The 18,361-nt window shown below is 41.8% G+C and overlaps 1 protein-coding gene across 1 annotated transcript; it reads left to right on the top strand.

The window, feature by feature from the left end:
- Positions 1-6,120: 6,120 nt before the first annotated feature.
- Positions 6,121-18,002, top strand: LOC139707426 (filaggrin-2-like). Its single transcript, XM_071618663.1, has 6 exons — positions 6,121-6,135; positions 6,333-6,483; positions 6,559-6,727; positions 6,842-6,940; positions 7,112-7,215; positions 17,890-18,002. Exons 1-6 carry the CDS (start codon positions 6,121-6,123, stop codon positions 18,000-18,002), a joined length of 651 nt encoding a protein of 216 aa, XP_071474764.1.
- Positions 18,003-18,361: the final 359 nt, after the last annotated feature.

Here is an 18,361-nt window from a genome sequence, read left to right on the forward strand (position 1 = left end):
TTGCCTTCAGGGATAAGCAAAGAGCAATTCATTGATTACCAAGGCTAAGATTCCATTTATATTCAGGTGAAATCATGTCTTCTGAGATAAATATGGAAAGAGCAGGCTGTGAAAAAGTAGAAACTGGTCAACATAGAGGACTATTAGTCAAGAAATTGCTCCTCTTTCAGTTCAACACAAACTGACATTAATTGGACACCTTTATGTACCAAGTAATACATTTGGTCTCTAAGTAATACTAGGATAAATAATGCTCATTCCCTATTCTCAAGAAGCACATAGTCTGGAAGGTACATAAGCACATAAACAAATATGTATGCGTGAAAAAATAGTCAATCAAATAATTAAAAGTGAGCCAAATAATTAATAGTAGCTATTTCTGGCTAGTATATTTACAGATATTTGAATTTTCTTTTCTTCACTTATCAAAATGTTTTCTAATTTTTATAATATATATCAACTGCATAATAAGATAATTTTAAAGATTACAATACAGTGTAACTAATATAACTACAAAATTATGAACAAATTTATCATTTATACCTCTTTCTTGAGTAATCCAAGAAAAACTTCCTACAGGGTAGGGGCTAAAGTAGATTGAAGAATTAATATTTCATTAGGCAGATAATGAGAAAAGGTATTCTAAGAAAAAATATTAAGTAATATAATACATTCAGGAAAGTGGAAATAGTTAATTATAAGTGTAACAAAAAGGGGAATCTGGAGAAAAGAAAATGGAGGTTGGAGAGAAGACACAACCCAGATCATGAGGGATTTTGAACACTGTGCTTAAGAACATGCCTTTCTTCCTAAGGTTATATGGCTGTTCAAATGAAAGCTACAATGATTAATGGTCACTAATGTCAAATAAACTGAGTCAGTTAAACAGATGAAAAGGAGAGCCTCTACAGCCATTATCCATTCCAAGAGGTAATAATAAAATCATGGGTAACACCCTGACTGAGAATCTCATATAAGAAAATTTAGCTTAGAATGGGAGTATGACTATATGATATTTTTAAATATTTTTTAGCTATAGATGAATACAATATCTTTATTTTTGTTTATTTATTTTTATGTGATGCTGAGGATCAAACTCAGTGCCTCACACATCGAAGGCAAGCGCTTTGCCACTGAGCTACAACCCCAGCCCCTAGATGATCTTTAAGGTTCCTTTTGAACATTTAATTCCATGATTCTTTGACATTTGGTCCCTGATGTACCTGCACATACTCCATCCAACTTCCATTAAAGTCCGCACAATTTTTTGTTGTTGTCAATGCACTGTGCTACATAGTTGGGTGAATATACAGAGGCCTTTCTGCAAAGTGTCCTGACATTTTGGCAGGTGGGGCTGATACTAGCCCAGATTTGGGAACTGCTATTGCAATCTCAGGTGAACATGTAAGGAAGTAAGAAGGTAATCATCTGGGAGGTGGAGATGGAGAAGGAGCAGGACTTGTTTAGGAGTGAATTAGGACATCTCAAAGAGTGCAACTCCTCCCTAAGATGACCATTATTTTCATTATAAAAGGGCCTCTATCCCCAAACTAGAAGCACCCTGCAAGCTACTTCAATCTCCATCCTATTGTTCCTCTGGTGCACTAGGTAAGTGAGCAGGGATTAAGTTCTTCTACTCACGGGTACTTAGGACTATAAATTATGAAAGTCCAGGATATACTTTAAGGCAAAGAGGCACTGGATACCAGTCTTCTTTTTAGTATACTATTAGGAACTTTGGTATAAGTTAACTTTATTGAGAAGGAAAATGAAGCAACAACTAAACTCTATATAATAGTATCTCATTTCTTTGACATCTTTCATTAAGATCATGGGAATCTAGTTATCCATTAGATTGGTTGTTTCTTTTACTACTGAGCTTTTTCTCTATGTTGTACAACCAGTATGGCCTAAAGGTCAGTGACTGCTTGAAGAATAAAAACAAAAGCTTAATCTGATAGCAGACACCCCAGCGACTTATTACCTACACCTGTGGTTGGCATTGCCCACTATGTCTACTTTCCCTTGTCTAGATGTCTTGAGGGTCCAGTTCAGCTACAGAAGCTCCTTAGCTGTAGTTAGGTACACCATATAGATGATAGACTTGTCTCTTAAAGTGTGATGACTAAGACCTATTTAAAAAAAAACAATAAGGGATTGGGATATAGCTCAGTTGGTAGAGTGCTTGCCTCATATGCACAAGACCCAAGGTTCAATCCCCAGCACCACACACACACACACACACAAAAAAAAAACTAGTAAGTGAAAGAACTGGCACACGGAATTTCTATAGCTCCAGAACAAAGCTCATATTCTTTACTAAAAGCAGAGAGTCCAAAACAGAAAGTCTTTGCTCCTACATTCATTCAGGAAGGGAAATAAGATATGGATTGTGTTCCTGATTTCATCACTCTCTTGCTACGTGGCTTGAACAAGTTGCTCAATTCTGGATTAGTTCTTGATTACAACAGGATAAAATTAATCATGGCTGATAATTACTAAAATAATTGGACCTATTTATATATTTAAATAAAAAAGAATAATAATAATATTTTTCTCCCTTAGGTTAACTTAAATTTGAAAAAAAAAAAGATGTCTAAACTCCTACAAGGCATTGTCACTGTCATTGATGTTTTCTACCAATATACCACCCAACATGGGGACTGTGACATGTTAAACAAGGCAGAGCTGAAAGAACTCTTGGAAAATGAGTTTCACCAAATTCTGAAGGTAAGAACTCCAAGTTAGGACTGAATTTTCTAGCAGTTCTCTTCTTCATCACTTCCTGCCTTTTTGTCATATATGCCAAACATCCTAGAGAATTCACCCTACGTGGTAATAATGAACTAGGTTTGGTAGGATTGAGGTACCATCAAAAGTTGAACCATATGCTTTCCATAACATGACCAAAGTCAATAAACCTACTTAACAATAGAAAACATACATAGATTTTTAGATGTCCTATCTATGGTGTAATATCCTATATTAAAATGTCCTACCTATGGTTCTCAGAAAAATTGCAAAGTAGTTGACATGCATCTCCTTCCCTTTGTCTTTTCATTTTGAAATGTCTAGACCACTGCTCATTTCTAAGATTCTGGTACCATAAGGCCTCTAAATTCAGTACATTTGTACTCCTAAATCACTAAAAAGAATGTGCACCACTTTAAAATTGTCAGTTTTAGAAATAAGTTGTTTGGGAACTTAAATTTAGCTGTTCAGTTTCAACTCCTTAAATTTAACTGCCTACTGAATATTGTTATTTGGAATTCTTTTGATGTTTTAAATTACAGGTGTCAGATATGAATCTCATCGTCTTCCGTTCTAAACTCATTCCTCCTCCTTTTTGCCCAAGGTAGAAATCTGGTGCCATTCTTCATTTCCTCATCCTCAGCAGGCAGCACCACCTTCCATCCTCCATCTAGTTCATCTACAGATTTTAAAACAGCCCATTTCTCTCCATCACTATTCTTAGTCCCCTAGTTCAAGCCATTTCCCACTTCCAATCTCAACATTTGATACTCAAAATCCTCCAACAGCTCCCATCTGCTCATAATCTAAAGTCCTAAACTTCTTTTTTTTTAAAGAGAGAGGGAGAGAAGAGAGAGAGAGAGAATTTTTAATATTTATTTTTTAGTTATCGGCGGACACAACATCTTTGTTTGTATGTGGTGCTAAGGATGGAACCTGGGCCGCACGCATGCCAGGCGAGCGCGCTACCACTTGAGCCACATCCTCAGCCCCTAAACTTCTTAACATGGCTTAAAAGTTATAAACTAGACCTGATATCTCTCTAGTCACATCTCTTGAGTCCTCAAACTCTAAATCTAGCAATCTGGATTTCCTTTCAGTTCTTTGAATGAGCCATACCTTCTCTCACCTCTAGCCCTTTGTTCAAGTCATTCCCTCTGCCTGGAAGAATTTTTTGCACCCTCTTCTTTCCTTTCTATCCCTTCATTTGGCTTATTTTAATTCTTCCTTCAAAAGGCAACACATCCTCTCATTAACCTTTCTTGGATTCTGAGTGGTTACCCTCTGATACCACTCATAGAAATTTTATTACAATAAATTATAAGTTGGTGTATCTGACCCACTTAACTTTAAATTTCATTTTGTCAGATCCAAACTTGTTCACTGCTTTATTTCCTCATATAACACAATGCTAGGCAGATAAGAGTATACAATAAATCTTTCTTGAATGAATAAATTAATTAGTTAACTATTAAATTTGACATATAAAGAAAAGCCACATATGATTAATATGGGAATCCAAAATGTTCCTATTTGACCATTCTTCTACCAACAATAATTGTTTCCCTTTCATCTTTCAGTTGTATCCCCTTCTAACTATTTCTCTCTGCATTATTCATTGCATATTCCTTTCTCTTTGGGAGTAATCTAGCCCAAAGGACTACATGGTTGAGCTCCACCTAAATATGCCAACCACTCACATTTCTACAGTTTTCCTTCAATTGGTTAACTGAGTGTGTAGTCCATACTGACAGAGCTGCCCTCTGTACCTTGTTCCTATACAGAATCCAAATGATCCAGACACTGTAGATATCATCATGCAAAGTCTGGATCAAGACCACAACAACAAAGTGGATTTTACTGAATATCTTCTGATGATATTCAAGCTGACTAAGGCTTGTAATAAAATCATTGGCAAAGATTACTGCCAAGCTTCAGGGTCGAAGCAGAGAGATCACAGTCACCAGCACCAAGAGGAACAGAGTGAAACAGAAGAAGAGAAAGACAAATGGCAAGAATCCTCTTCCAATTATTCAAGTTCAAGTGCAGAAGAGAATGATTCCTATTCCAAGAGCTCTAGAGGAAACATTAAACACAGGCCTAGGTTCACATCCAGAAAATTGAAGGAACAAGGAATTTTGTCTAATTCTGGGCACTGGCAAAGCTCTGGGGAAAGGAAAGAGTCAAGTTCAAGCCACTTTGAGCACAGTGAAAACAATAAGCATGGTACTCATCAGCAAGAAAGAGCCAACCCAAAAGAATTTTTAGGGAATAAACAACATAATAAGAAATCAGGCCTGTCCTCTGGTAGGAAGTATCATGGATTCAGCTCAGGGAGTTATGAAGGACAAGACTACGGGTCAAACTCAAATGACCATTCTGGTTATGCTAATGAGTCTAGCTCAGGCCAGCCCTCTCAACAGAGATGGCATGAACCAAATGTAGAATCTCAATCAGGTAACTGTGAAGAACAAGGATACTATTCCAGTTCAAGTGAGTCTTCCAGTTATGGAAAATATAGGTCAAGCTCAGGTCATCCCCCTAGTAAAAGAAGACATACATCCAGCTCAAGTGAGTCAAGGAGTTGGGAAAAACAAAATCAGGGATCTAGCTCAGGCAAGTCATCAAGTTGTGAACAAGATGGATCTGATTTAGATCAGTCATCACGATATGAACAACAGGGCTCTAGCTTTAGTCATTCTTCTAGTCAAAGGCAACCTAGATCAAGCTCAAGTGGTATATCAGAATACAGGCAACAAGAAAAATATGGTTCTGGATCAAGACAGTCCTCAAGCAATGAAGAATATAGGTCTGCATCAGGCAAGTCCATAAGCAGTGACAAAAATCGATCAAGCTCCTATCGGTCCTCTACTCAGAGAAAACACAGAAGCAGCTATACTCATTCATCAGAAAGTGACAGAAGACAAAAGCATGGCTCTGGCACAGGTCAGACCTCTGTCTTTGGTCACGAGAGGTCTCGCTTGGGAAAGCATACTAGCCACGGTCACCTAGAGACTGGATCTGGAGAGTCTTCTGACTATGAACAATGTGGGTATGGATCCAGCATTTCTTCCAGGGAAAAATACCATGAATCCAATTCAGGCTGTCAGTTGGGGAGTTCTACGAGACAAACGCATAGCTCTGGATCAGGCCAATCCTCTAATTATGGAAAATATGGAAGTGGCTCAAGCCTATGTTCTAGTCAGAAACACCATGAGTCTACCTCAGGTCAATCTGTTAGTTACGGTCAGCATGGTTGTGGGTCAAGTGAGTCTTCTGGTTCTGCTCAACAACAGTCTGCATCTGGAGAGTCTTCTGCATTTAATCAACATGGAACTGGCTTAGGCCAGTCCTCTAGTAGTGGACAACATGGCTCATACTCAGGTCAGTCATCAAGCAGTGAACAACATGGGTCCAGCTCAGCTCAGTCTCCCAGCTATGGCCAGCACAGATCTGGATCAAGAAAATCTTCTAGGCAGAGGCACCACAGTTCTGGTTCAGGAGGGTCTTCAAGTTTTGGACAAGGATCCAGTTCAGGAGAGTCCTCTAGCTTCAGTCACCATGGAACTGGCTTAGAGCAGTCCTCCAGTAGTGGACAACATGGCTCATACTCAGGACAGTCATCCACCTGTGGCCAACATGGGTCCAGCTCAGGTCAGTCTACCAGCTATGGACAGCATGGGTCTGGGTTAAGTCAGTCTTCCAGCTATGGCCAGCACAGATCTGGATCAAGTCAAACTTCTAGGCAGAGGCACCACAGTTCTGGTTCAAGAAGGTCTTCAAATTTTGGACAAGGGTCTGGCTCAGGAGAGTCTTCTGGCTTTAATCAACATGGGTCTGGCTTAGGTCAATCCTCTAGTAGTGGACAACATGGCTCATACTCAGGACAGTCATCAAGCTGTGAACAACATGGGTCCAGCTTAGCTCAGTCTCCCAGCTATGGCCAGCACAGATCTGGATCAAGACAATCTTCTAGGCAGAGGCACCACAGTTCTGGTTCAAGAGGGTCTTCAAGTTTTGGACAAGGGACTGGTTCAGGAGAGTCCTCTAGCTTTAGTCACCATGGAACTGGCTTAGGCCAGTCCTCTAGTAGTGGACAGCATGGCTCATACTCAGGACAGTCATCCAGCTGTGGCCAACATGGGTCCAGCTCAGGTCAGTCCGCCAGCTATGGACAGCATGGGTCTGGGTTAAGTCAGTCTTCCAGCTGTGGCCAGCACAGATCTGGATCAAGTCAAACTTCTAGGCAGAGGCACCACAGTTCTGGTTCAGGAGGGTCTTCAAGTTTTGGACAAGGGACTGGTTCGGGAGAGTCCTCTAGCTTTAGTCACCATGGAACTGGCTTAGGTCAGTCCTCTAGTAGTGGACAGCATGGCTCATACTCAGGACAGTCATCCAGCTGTGGCCAACATGGATCCAGCTCAGGTCAGTCTGCCAGCTATGGACAGCATGGGTCTGGGTTAAGTCAGTCTTCCAGCTGTGGCCAGCACAGATCCGGATCAAGCCAAACTTCTAGGCAGAGGCACCACAGTTCTGGTTCAGGAGGGTCTTCAAGTGTTGGACAAGGGTCTGGCTCAGAAGAGTCTTCTGGCATTAGTCACCATGGAACTGGCTTAGGTCAGTCCTCTAGTAGTGGACAACATGGCTCATACTCAGGTCAGTCATCAAGCAGTAAACAACATGGGTCCAGCTCAGCTCAGTCTCCCAGCTATGGCCAGCACAGATCTGGATCAAGTCAAACTTCTAGGCAGAGGCACCATAGTTCTGGATCAAGAAGGTCTTCAAATTTTGGACAAGGGTCTGGCTCAGGAGAGTCTTCTGGCTTTAATCAACATGGGTCTGGCTTAGGTCAATCCTCTAGTAGTGTACAACATGGCTCATACTCAGGACAGTCATCAAGCTGTGAACAACATGGGTCCAGCTCAGCTCAATCTCCCAGCTATGGTCAGCACACATCTGGATCAAGACAATCTTCTAGGCAGAGGTACCACAGTTCTGGTACAGGAGGGTCTTCAATTTTTGGACAAGGCTCTGGTTCAGGAGAGCCCTCTAGCTTTAGTCACCATGGAACTGGCTTAGGCCAGTCCTCTAGTAGTGGACAGCATGGCTCATACTCAGGACAGTCATCCAGCTGTGGCCAACATGGGTCCAGCTCAGGTCAGTCTGCCAGCTATGGACAGCATGGGTCTGGGTTAAGTCAGTCTTCCAGCTATGGCCAGCACAGATCTGGATCAAGTCAAACTTCTAGGCAGAGGCACCACAGTTCTGGTTCAAGAGGGTCTTCAAATTTTGGACAAGGGTCTGGTTCAGGAGAGTCCTCTAGCTTTAGTCACCATGGAACTGGCTTAGGCCAGTCCTCTAGTAGTGGACAACATGGCTCATACTCAGGACAGTCATCCAGCTGTGGCCAACATGGGTCCAGCTCAGGTCAGTCTGCCAGCTATGGACAGCATGGGTCTGGGTTAAGTCAGTCTTCCAGCTATGGCCAGCACAGATCTGGATCAAGTCAATCTTCTAGGCAGAGGCACCACAGTTCTGGTTCAAGAAGGTCTTCAAATTTTGGACAAGGGTCTGGCTCAGGAGAGTCTTCTGGCTTTAATCAACATGGGTCTGGCTTAGGTCAATCCTCTAGTAGTGGACAACATGGCTCATACTCAGGACAGTCATCAAGCTGTGAACAACATGGGTCCAGCTCAGCTCAATCTCCCAGCTATGGTCAGCACACATCTGGATCAAGACAATCTTCTAGGCAGAGGTACCACAGTTCTGGTACAGGAGGGTCTTCAATTTTTGGACAAGGCTCTGGTTCAGGAGAGCCCTCTAGCTTTAGTCACCATGGAACTGGCTTAGGCCAGTCCTCTAGTAGTGGACAGCATGGCTCATACTCAGGACAGTCATCCAGCTGTGGCCAACATGGGTCCAGCTCAGGTCAGTCTGCCAGCTATGGACAGCATGGGTCTGGGTTAAGTCAGTCTTCCAGCTATGGCCAGCACAGATCTGGATCAAGTCAAACTTCTAGGCAGAGGCACCACAGTTCTGGTTCGAGAGGGTCTTCAAATTTTGGACAAGGGACTGGTTCAGGAGAGTCCTCTAGCTTTAGTCACCATGGAACTGGCTTAGGCCAGTCCTCTAGTAGTGGACAACATGGCTCATACTCAGGACAGTCATCCAGCTGTGGCCAACATGGGTCCAGCTTAGGTCAGTCTGCCAGCTATGGACAGCATGGGTCTGGGTTAAGTCAGTCTTCCAGCTGTGGCCAGCACAGATCTGGATCAAGCCAAACTTCTAGGCAGAGGCACCACAGTTCTGGTTCAGGAGGGTGTTCAAGTGTTGGACAAGGGTCTGGCTCAGGAGAGTCTTCTGGCATTAGTCACCATGGAACTGGCTTAGGTCAGTCCTCTAGTAGTGGACAGCATGGCTCATACTCAGGACAGTCATCCAGCTGTGGCCAACATGGATCCAGCTCAGGTCAGTCTGCCAGCTATGGACAGCATGGGTCTGGGTTAAGTCAGTCTTCCAGCTGTGGCCAGCACATATCTGGATCACGTCAAACTTCTAGGCAGAGGCACCACAGTTCTGGTTCAGGAGGGTCTTCACATTTTGGACAAGGGTCTGGTTCAGGAGAGTCCTCTAGCTTTAGTCACCATGGAACTGGCTTAGGCCAGTCCTCTAGTAATGGAGAACATGGCTCATACTCAGGACAGTCATCCAGCTGTTGCCAACATGGCTCTAGCTCAGGACAGTCTTCCAGTTATGGTCAGCATAGATCTGGTTTAAGTCAGTCTTCTAGCTATGGACAACACACAGCTGAATCTGGCCAGTCTTCTATTCACAGGCAACATGGGCCTGGTTCAATAGAGTCTTCTGGTTTTGGTCAACCCAGGTCTGGCTCAGGTCAGTCTTCTAGCTTTCAGCATGGGTCTGGATCAAGTCAATCTTCCAGTTTGGGGCAACAAAGATCTGGCTCAGGAGAATTTTCTGGCTTTGGTCAACATGAATCTTGTTCAGGAGGTTCTTCTGGCTTTAGTCAGAATAGATCTGGCTTAGATCAAACTTCTGGCTATGGACAACAGGGTTCAATATCAGGACAGTCATCATGCCATGACCAACCTTGGTCCAGCTCAAGTCAATCTTCCCACTATGGTCAACATGGGTATGGTTCAAATCAGTCTTCTAACTCTGGCCAGCAGAGATCTGCCTCAAGTCATTATTCTAGCCACAGCCAATTTGGATCTGGCTCAGGTCAGAGTTGTAGCTCTCAACAATATGGGTCTGGTTCACGTCCTTCCTCTATATCTGCACAACCTTATTCTGGATCTGGTCAGTGTTCTAGTTCTAAACCGTATGTGTCTGGTTCTTGTCCCTCATCTATCTCTGGACAATGTCGTTCTGGATCTGGTCTGTGCTCTAGCTCTCAACAATATGAGTATGGCTCATGTCACTCATCTAGATCTGGATCATGTAGCTCTGGACCCAGTCAGTGTTCTAGTTATGAGCAACATGAATCACAAGGGAGATGTGGAAACCAGTGTGAATCAAACTGTAACCATTCAAATTATAATGAAGGACAATCAAGAAGCAGTTATAGACCAGCAGAAAGTTCCTCAGGTTGTACCTTTGAACAATTTACACCCTGTTATGAACAGTCTAGATCCAATACTACCAATACACTGCCATTATACAATGAGGACAATAGACAAGGTGGCTACTGCTATCAAAGAGGAAGAGTAAGTAACTATGGAGGGGGAAGTTTAGGTTCAAATTCTCATAGTTTTAATAGTAGCACTCCACTTTATGAATATGTCCAAGAGCAGAGGTGCTAATTCTAAGAATGAATAATAAACAGAAGTTAAAATAACTCAAATAGCAATTTAAGAAATGAAAAATTTGCAGATAAGCAACTCATGAAATTTCTTTCTCAAAGTAGATATATCTTTTTCTATTCTTTTCTCTTAAAGCTATAATGTACTCTATTCCTTATTATGCATTCCTTCCAAAGAATGTAGGATATTTAGGCTAACTCTGTTAGGAAATATTTGCTTGAATAAATGATTAGTGTTGCGGGTTAAATTCAGAATAAAGCAAAAGTATTTAAGAGTATGGGATTTAGTTAAGGTATCTTTGAGAGGTCATTGTTTAATTAGAGATGATTCCAAAACAAAGCTTGTAGCTTTATAATGCTATATAGTATAAAAGCATTGCTAGTCCTGGAGCCAAATCTTTCTATTAAAGCAATACATACTCTAATTTTTGGTGTGACCTACACTAAACAGTAGCAGAAACACAAAAACAAAGATGCAGCCTTGGTAGCTTCTTTGTTTCTCAAAACCACCAAACCCCTATTTTGGGGTATACCAGTACTAATCAGTGGCATTAAAAAGTTGCTCCAAATGTTTCTCCCTAGCCAACAAGCAAGAATATGATTTGTTTTGTTTTGTTTTGTTTTAACATACTAGGGATTGAACACAGGGATTCACACATGCAATGCAAGCACTCTATCACTGAACTACATCCCCAAATGCCCTCCCACCCCAACTTTTTAAATTTTATTTTGAGACAGGGTCTTCACTAAGCCAGCCTCAAACTTGTGATTCTCCAGCCTCAGCCTCCCCAGTAGCTGGAATTACAGGCATGGGCCACTGTGCCCAGAAAGATTATTTCTTAAAGAGCAGAGATGGATCAGTTCAGGATCAAATGATCCAAATGTGGGCTTTATTTTGGGTCAGCAAGAACGATCTTGGCGCTTCTATTTCTGTGAAGTTGTTCTGAACTGGAAAACTTTAGAGGTGCTATAAAATAGAAATATAATTCCTCCTGTCATTTACTATCCTTTCCATGTAGGGAAATATCATCAATACCCAACTGGAAAGGAAGACTGTCACAGTTATATATATGGTTCTTTGGTTTGACTGTAATGTGTTTGTTTTAAGTCTTTGGATTCAAATAACTGTATTACATTAAAATTAACAATACATAAATGGTGATCAAATACTGAGTTTTGTCTCATCTCTGCTTCATTCCATTTCTCTCACATAGGTGGTCAAACTAAAAACTAACAAGAATAACCTATTTCCTGAAGTCCTATTCTTCATAAACAACTCAGAATATCTGAAAAGTTTTTAAATCTTATAAGACAATTTAATTTGAAAATGGGAAAAATGTCCACTTTCACCACTCCTATTTAATACAGTGCTAGAAATGCTAGCCAGAACAATTAGGTAAGAGAAGTAAATAAAAGGGATAAAAATAGAAAAGGAAAAAGTCAAATTAGCATTATTTGTAGATGACATTATCCTAAACAGAGACAATCAAAAAAAAATCCACCATAAGACTGCTAGAGCTAATAAAAATTCAGCAATATAGGGTTACAAAACCAACATACAATAGCTTTCCTATTTACCAACAATGAATCTGCTGAGAAAGAAATCTCATTATAATTCCATTCATAATAGCTTGAAAAATAAAAATACCTAGGAATAAATCTAACCAAGGAGGTAAAAGAACTCTACAATACTATGGAACACTGAAGAAAGAAATCGAAGAAGATACAAGAAGATGGAAAGACCTCCCATGCTCATGGATAAGCAGAATTAATATTGTTTAAATGGCCATACTACCAAAGGCACTATACAGATTTGGTGCAATCCCTATCAAAATATCAATGATATTCATCACATAACTAGAAAAAAAAGTCCTAAAATTCACTTGGAAAAATAAAAGACGCAGAATAGCCAGAGCAATTCCAAAAAAACAAAGCAATGCTGGAGACATAGTAACCAAAAGTGCATGGTACTAGCATAAAAACAGACACCTAGAGCAATGATACAAAAATAGAATACACAGAGAGGAACCCACACATCTCCAGTCATCTGACCCTTGACAAAGGTGCCAAAAACATACACTTGAGAAAAGACAGCCTCTTGAACAGATGGTGCTGGGAAAATTGGTTATCCATATGTGGAAGAATGAGACTATACCCTTATCTCTCACCCTGCACAAAAATCAACTCAAAATGGATCAAAGACCTAAAAATTAGACCAGAAACAATGCAACTCTTAGAAGAAAACGTAGGCTCAACAATCCGGTATATGGGCACAAGCAATGACCTTCTCAATAGGACCCCTAGAGCTTACGAAATAATGCCAAAAGTTAATAAATGGGGTGACATCAAAATAAAAAGCTTCTGCAAAGCAAAGGAAACAAAAATGTAAAGAGAAAACTCAAAGAACAGGAGAAAATCTTTGCTAGCTACTCCTCTGACAGATTAATACCTATAATAAAAAACTCAAAAAACTTAGAACCACAAAATAAAAACAATTAATAAATGAGTGAATGAATTGAACAGAAACTTCTCAGAAGAAGAAATACAACTAGCCAACAAATATATAAAGAAAAATAATAAACATTATTAGCAATTAGGGAAATGCAAATCAAAACTACACTGAGATTTCATCTCATACCAGTCAGAATGGCAGTCATTAAGAATACAAACAGTAATAAATGCCACAGAGGATGTGGAGAAAAAGGAACACTTTTATATTGTTGGTGGGACTGTGAATTATTTCAACACTATGGAAATCAGTATGCAGTTTCCTCAAAAGACTAGTCATGGAACCACTACATGACCCATCTATACCATACTTCAGTATTTAGCCTAAAAAAGTTAAAGTCAGCATACTATAGCAATACATGCATAACCATGTATAACAGCACAATTCACAACAGCCAAACTATGGAAACAGCCTAGTTGTCCATCAACAGATGAATGGATAAAGAAAATGTGGTATATATACACAATGGAGGTTTACTCAATCATAAAGAAATATGAAATTAAGTCATTTGCAGGAAAATGAGTGGAACTTAAGACCATTATGTTAAGTGAAATAAGTCAAATTCAGAAGGTCAAGGATCATGTCTTTTCTCTCAAGTTCAAAAGGAAAAAGGGAAAGAACAGTTGGGCAGGGGGAGGGTAATCACATGAAAAGCAAAGAGAGATCAATAGAATAGAGGAAGGGAACCAGTGGGGGGAGAAAGTACTAGGGAGGTATGTTGGCCAAATTATATTGTTATATTGTATGCATGTTCTAATATGTAACAACAAATCCCACCATTATGTACAACAATAATGCTCCGGATCAAAAAATGTGAAGAAAAACATTTTTTGAAAAACCAGGAGGATATGAAGAAAGGGTTTTCACAGGCAAATGTCTAATAGTAACTATCACAAAGACTCTACCAAGACCACAACCTTCCACAAAAAGTACTTCTACAAGGACATCTGCCCAGCAATTTTCTGTTCAGCCTTGTACTGGCACCATTCTTATTATTAATCCTGTGGCCAAACATGGTTGTTCCAAAATATATTCTGGAGGAAGCCCATCAACCCTTAAAACCCATCAAAGGGGGCGTGGCTACAAGCACAGTTCTGCGGCTGATCCAGGTACCCAGTTTCCAACTCCCCCATCCTTAGCTGCGACAACTCAAAATATTTCCCACAAGCTTTTGGGAGGTGTAGCTATCAACGCAAAACAACAACTGTACAGGCACCTGGTTTCCACCTCAGAGACTAGAGTAGGGAGGACACAGGTAGAAGCTCATATCCTTTCACACTGGCTATATCCAGAAACAGGATGCTGTGACAAAATTACCAAGGGAATCTCTTTTTTGTGGGACACTTTGGGATATAATAAATTTGAGATGCTCAAAGATATGCAGGTGCATATACAGGTCCCAATGACATGCTGTCATTATGCCTTGTGTCAGATTCCCAGGAACATCCAGTTAAAAATATCTCATGATGATACAATGCAAACTTCTCAACCTGATGCTCCAGGCCCTGCTCCAGTGAGCCCTGCCCCTCTATCCTCTTACCACTGCCATTCCCAAACACACCCTCTCCATTTCATTTAGGCTAATTTTCTCATTGGCCCATATTAAGTTTACTCCCACCCTTTTCTCTCCCTTACACCTATCTTTCCTTCTACTTATCCTTCCAGACCAAGTAGCCCCCACCTTCCTCATTCTCTTCTACTGAGAATTACCAAGCTTCCCTCTCCTCTAAACTACTAGTTCCCAGATAATAAATTACCTAAAAATAAAGTATTCTGACCTTTGCTGCCATTTTACCTGTGCAATAACCCAAGACTTTAACACATGGCATCATAATCTCACAGCACCTGGGGGAAGTAAGAGAAAGGGATATGGCACAATTCCAGAATCCTCAGAGACAAAGGCGGAGAGAAATTACACAGGCTCAAAGAGGCAGCTTGAGGGTAAGGGGCACAATTCCCAAGTAGAGGAGTACAGAGTCTCCAATCAAGTAAAAAGACCCCAACAATGGAGAATACAGGTGACAATACAGCTTAAGAAGGGAACTAAGAATCCAGGTGAGATTGCTAATTGAGGAGTAGAGAGAAAAGCACAAGGCCAGTCTCATAAACTGATCCAAGACAGGGTAAACTGGTCCGAGACAGAGTACAGGTAATAGAGACTTGTGACTTGGGGATAACTATTTGGACCAGATATTGACTGGAAGCAAAAGGAACCCGGGAAAAAAATTCAGGAATTTAGGAACCAAGAATGGATGACCAAGTTTAAGAACATGCCTTAATTCTAAGTTAACTTTTGGACTTATTTTGAGAAAAGTGAGAAGAATAGATGAAAGAAAAGAGATGAAGGTCAAAAATGTTTATGTACAGATCATTAGACCTTTAAGGGAATTGGCCATGTCTTATGCCTCACTTCTACCCTCCATAGCACTTAGCAAAATAAATATTTGCTGATTACATTTAAAAAAAAGATCACAGTTTGTATATTACCCAATGGAGGGTAAGTATGCCAAGATAACATGAGTTATCACTTAGCAGGCATGCATTGTGTAGGTTTACGAGAAAGTTCTCTCTCTTTGGCAATCAGAGTGGTAGTATTATCTGGTGAATGAACACAGGACTAAAAATGAAAACATAAAACTAGACCAGCTTTATTAACAACCTCTTAAAAGACCTTAAACAAGTCCCTTCACTTCCCTGAGCTTCAATTACTTCATCTATAAAGAGGTAAATATAACTGCTCCAACTTTTTCAAAGTATTTGGAACACTTTTCCTCTAGATTTCTGCTTAACCAACTTCATTCCCTTTTTGAATCCTAGTTTAAATCTTGCCTTCCTACTGAGGCCTATCCTAACTAACCTATCTAAAACTGTAATCTGCCCATCTCAATATGCCCACCAACACACTCTGATCTTTTTTTTTTCTTAACACTTATGACATACTACCTAATTTGTTATCTTTATTTATGTTTGCTAGAATGTAAGCTCCATAAAGGCAAAGACCTCTGTCCTATTTGCTGATGTACTTCAAATTTCTGGATGATGTCTCAAACAGAATAAACAACCAATAAATATTTGTTGAATATACAAATTAATCTAATAACGGGTAAAATGTTATGAAAGAAAGATTAGGATAATAAACCACTTAAATTCTCCTTGAGGCCAAGATTTCCTGTTCACACCATCAAGCATTCAAATATCTCAGGGTACCCTGTACCATAATGTGGGATTGGTGTTCAAAAAAAAATTTTTTTTATTAGTTGTTCAAAACATTACAAAGCTCTTGACATATCATTAGATTCAAGTGGGTTATGAACTCCCATTTTTACCCCAAATACAGATTGCAGAATCACATCGGTTACACATCCACATTTGCAGAATACAACAGTCACTAATATGGCATCATGTAAAAATGTGGTGTTCAAAATTAGAGGAACCAAAGGGCAAGTACAATCACAGTGCTCTGGGGCCCCCTGCTGACAACTCTTAGTCACTACCCAAGCAATTAAACTGACAGGACTTTTCATAGGTGAATGGGATTATAAAGAATATCCACCTTCACCCAATGAGGACATTAAGGCTGAAGATTAAAAAAAAAAAAAAAAAGGAAGGAAGGAAGTTCCTGGAAATTTCTAAACTTTCCTGGAAGAGATAGCTAGAAGCACTAACCTCTTCTGAAGGATCATACAGCTTGAGTTTCCTAGAACTTACTGTCCACTTACCATGATAAGTTAAGCATACGCACCTCATGAGCTCTTTTCATGGGTCAGATACTATTTTTTTTTTGGAGGGTGGGGGGGGGGGGGCTCACTGGGAATTGTAATCAGGGACACTCGACCCCTGAGCCACATCCTCAGCCCTATTTTGTTTTTTTAGACAGGGTCTCACTGAAGTGCTTAGCACCTCGCTAAATTGCTGAGGCTCCCTAAATTGCCTCCGCCTCCCTAGCCGCTGACCTGACAGGTGTGCCACCAGGCCGGGCATCAGATACCATTTTAAGCAACTTCGTGGTGGGTGTCCTTGTTTTGCGGTACTGGGGTCTGAACGGGGAGGGGGGGGGGCGTTTCACCACTGAACTATGTATCCCCAGCCCTTTTTATCTTTTTCTTTTTCTTTTTTTTTTTTTGAGACAACATCTCGCGCTAAATTGCGCAAGCTGGCCTTGAACGTGGGGCCCTGCTGCCCCCACCGCGTGAGGGGGCCCCAACCCGGCCACAGGTCGCGCTCGCTGCACCCCTCACCCCTCACGGATGGAGAAGCTCCCCTACCACCCTTTTCCCTTCGGACACTTCTTTTGGAAATAACTTATTTAAATAAATAAATCACTGAGGCAATCTTAACCAAAATGTTCACAAGAATCCTCGAGGCGCGGTGGGAACGCTGTCCGGGGAGCCGGGCCTGGCGCGGGGAGACCCCCGAAACCCCCCTCAGGAGACTCCGCCAGGCTTCAGCCTACTGACCTCCCAGGAACGACCTCGCTCCTGGGCTCTGGGTCCCGAAGTCCACCCCGTTTCATTTGGATGACTTCAGAAAATGGAGGATGCGGCCTGTCCCCACAGAGAGCCACCAGTGAGCCCAGTGAGAAGCGACTCGCTCAAGACCGCTCCAGTGGGAGTCCGTCTGCGGGCAGCGCGCGTCCCGGAAGTAGCTCTCTCTACTTCCTCCAGCACGACTTGAGAACGTGCATCGCGGCCTGCGGCCCGGCGGGAAGCCTGGGAACCTCCTGCTCACGTGTCCCGTATGCACTGCCTCGAGGGGCCCAGGGGATGAGAGGAAGACTGCCGGGCGGATCCTTTCTTCCTTCCCACAGCCGCACGGCCTCCGCCGCTTCCACGGAAAGGCCTGTACAGAGGAGCCGTGGTGCTGAGGGAAGATGCTCGCGTGCTGCGTGGCCCAGACCGGGCGGCAGTCCAGTGCTGCTAACGGAGAATGCGACACTGGCCCTGCGTGGACCTCTCTTGGTGGGCCAGCGCCCTGGAGGCCCTTCTCTGGCCTTTGCCCAGGTTAGGCATAGAAAAGGTCTTCCCTCTCGCTCCACGTGTCCATCCGTCCTCTCCAGGCCACGGGCGACTGCGCCCCCCGGTGGCCAGGTGGCGCCTCAGGCGCCTTGGTGCTCTGGACAGCCTTGATGAATGGAGTCCCGAACCGGGCTCAGGTGCTGGATGCGCTTTGTAAAAATGGTTAAGAATTCTTTGTCTTTTCTTTCTTCGTTTCTTTTCTTTTTTTTATTTCCTTCCTTCCCATTGAACCCAGGGGCGCTTAACTACTGAGACATCTGCAGC

This window comes from Marmota flaviventris, chromosome 10, assembly GCF_047511675.1.
Source record: "Marmota flaviventris isolate mMarFla1 chromosome 10, mMarFla1.hap1, whole genome shotgun sequence".
Lineage (NCBI taxonomy): Eukaryota > Metazoa > Chordata > Mammalia > Rodentia > Sciuridae > Marmota > Marmota flaviventris.

Bases quoted from the DNA above. Each gene is read 5' to 3' on its own strand.
- LOC139707426 (XM_071618663.1), top strand. The intron at 6,728-6,841 runs GCAGAGGCACCA...CCAGTCCTCTAG, and splicing joins GGATCAAGACAATCTTCTAG to TAGTGGACAGCATGGCTCAT. The intron at 7,216-17,889 runs GTCAGTCTTCCA...TCCTTCCCACAG, and splicing joins ACAGCATGGGTCTGGGTTAA to CCGCACGGCCTCCGCCGCTT.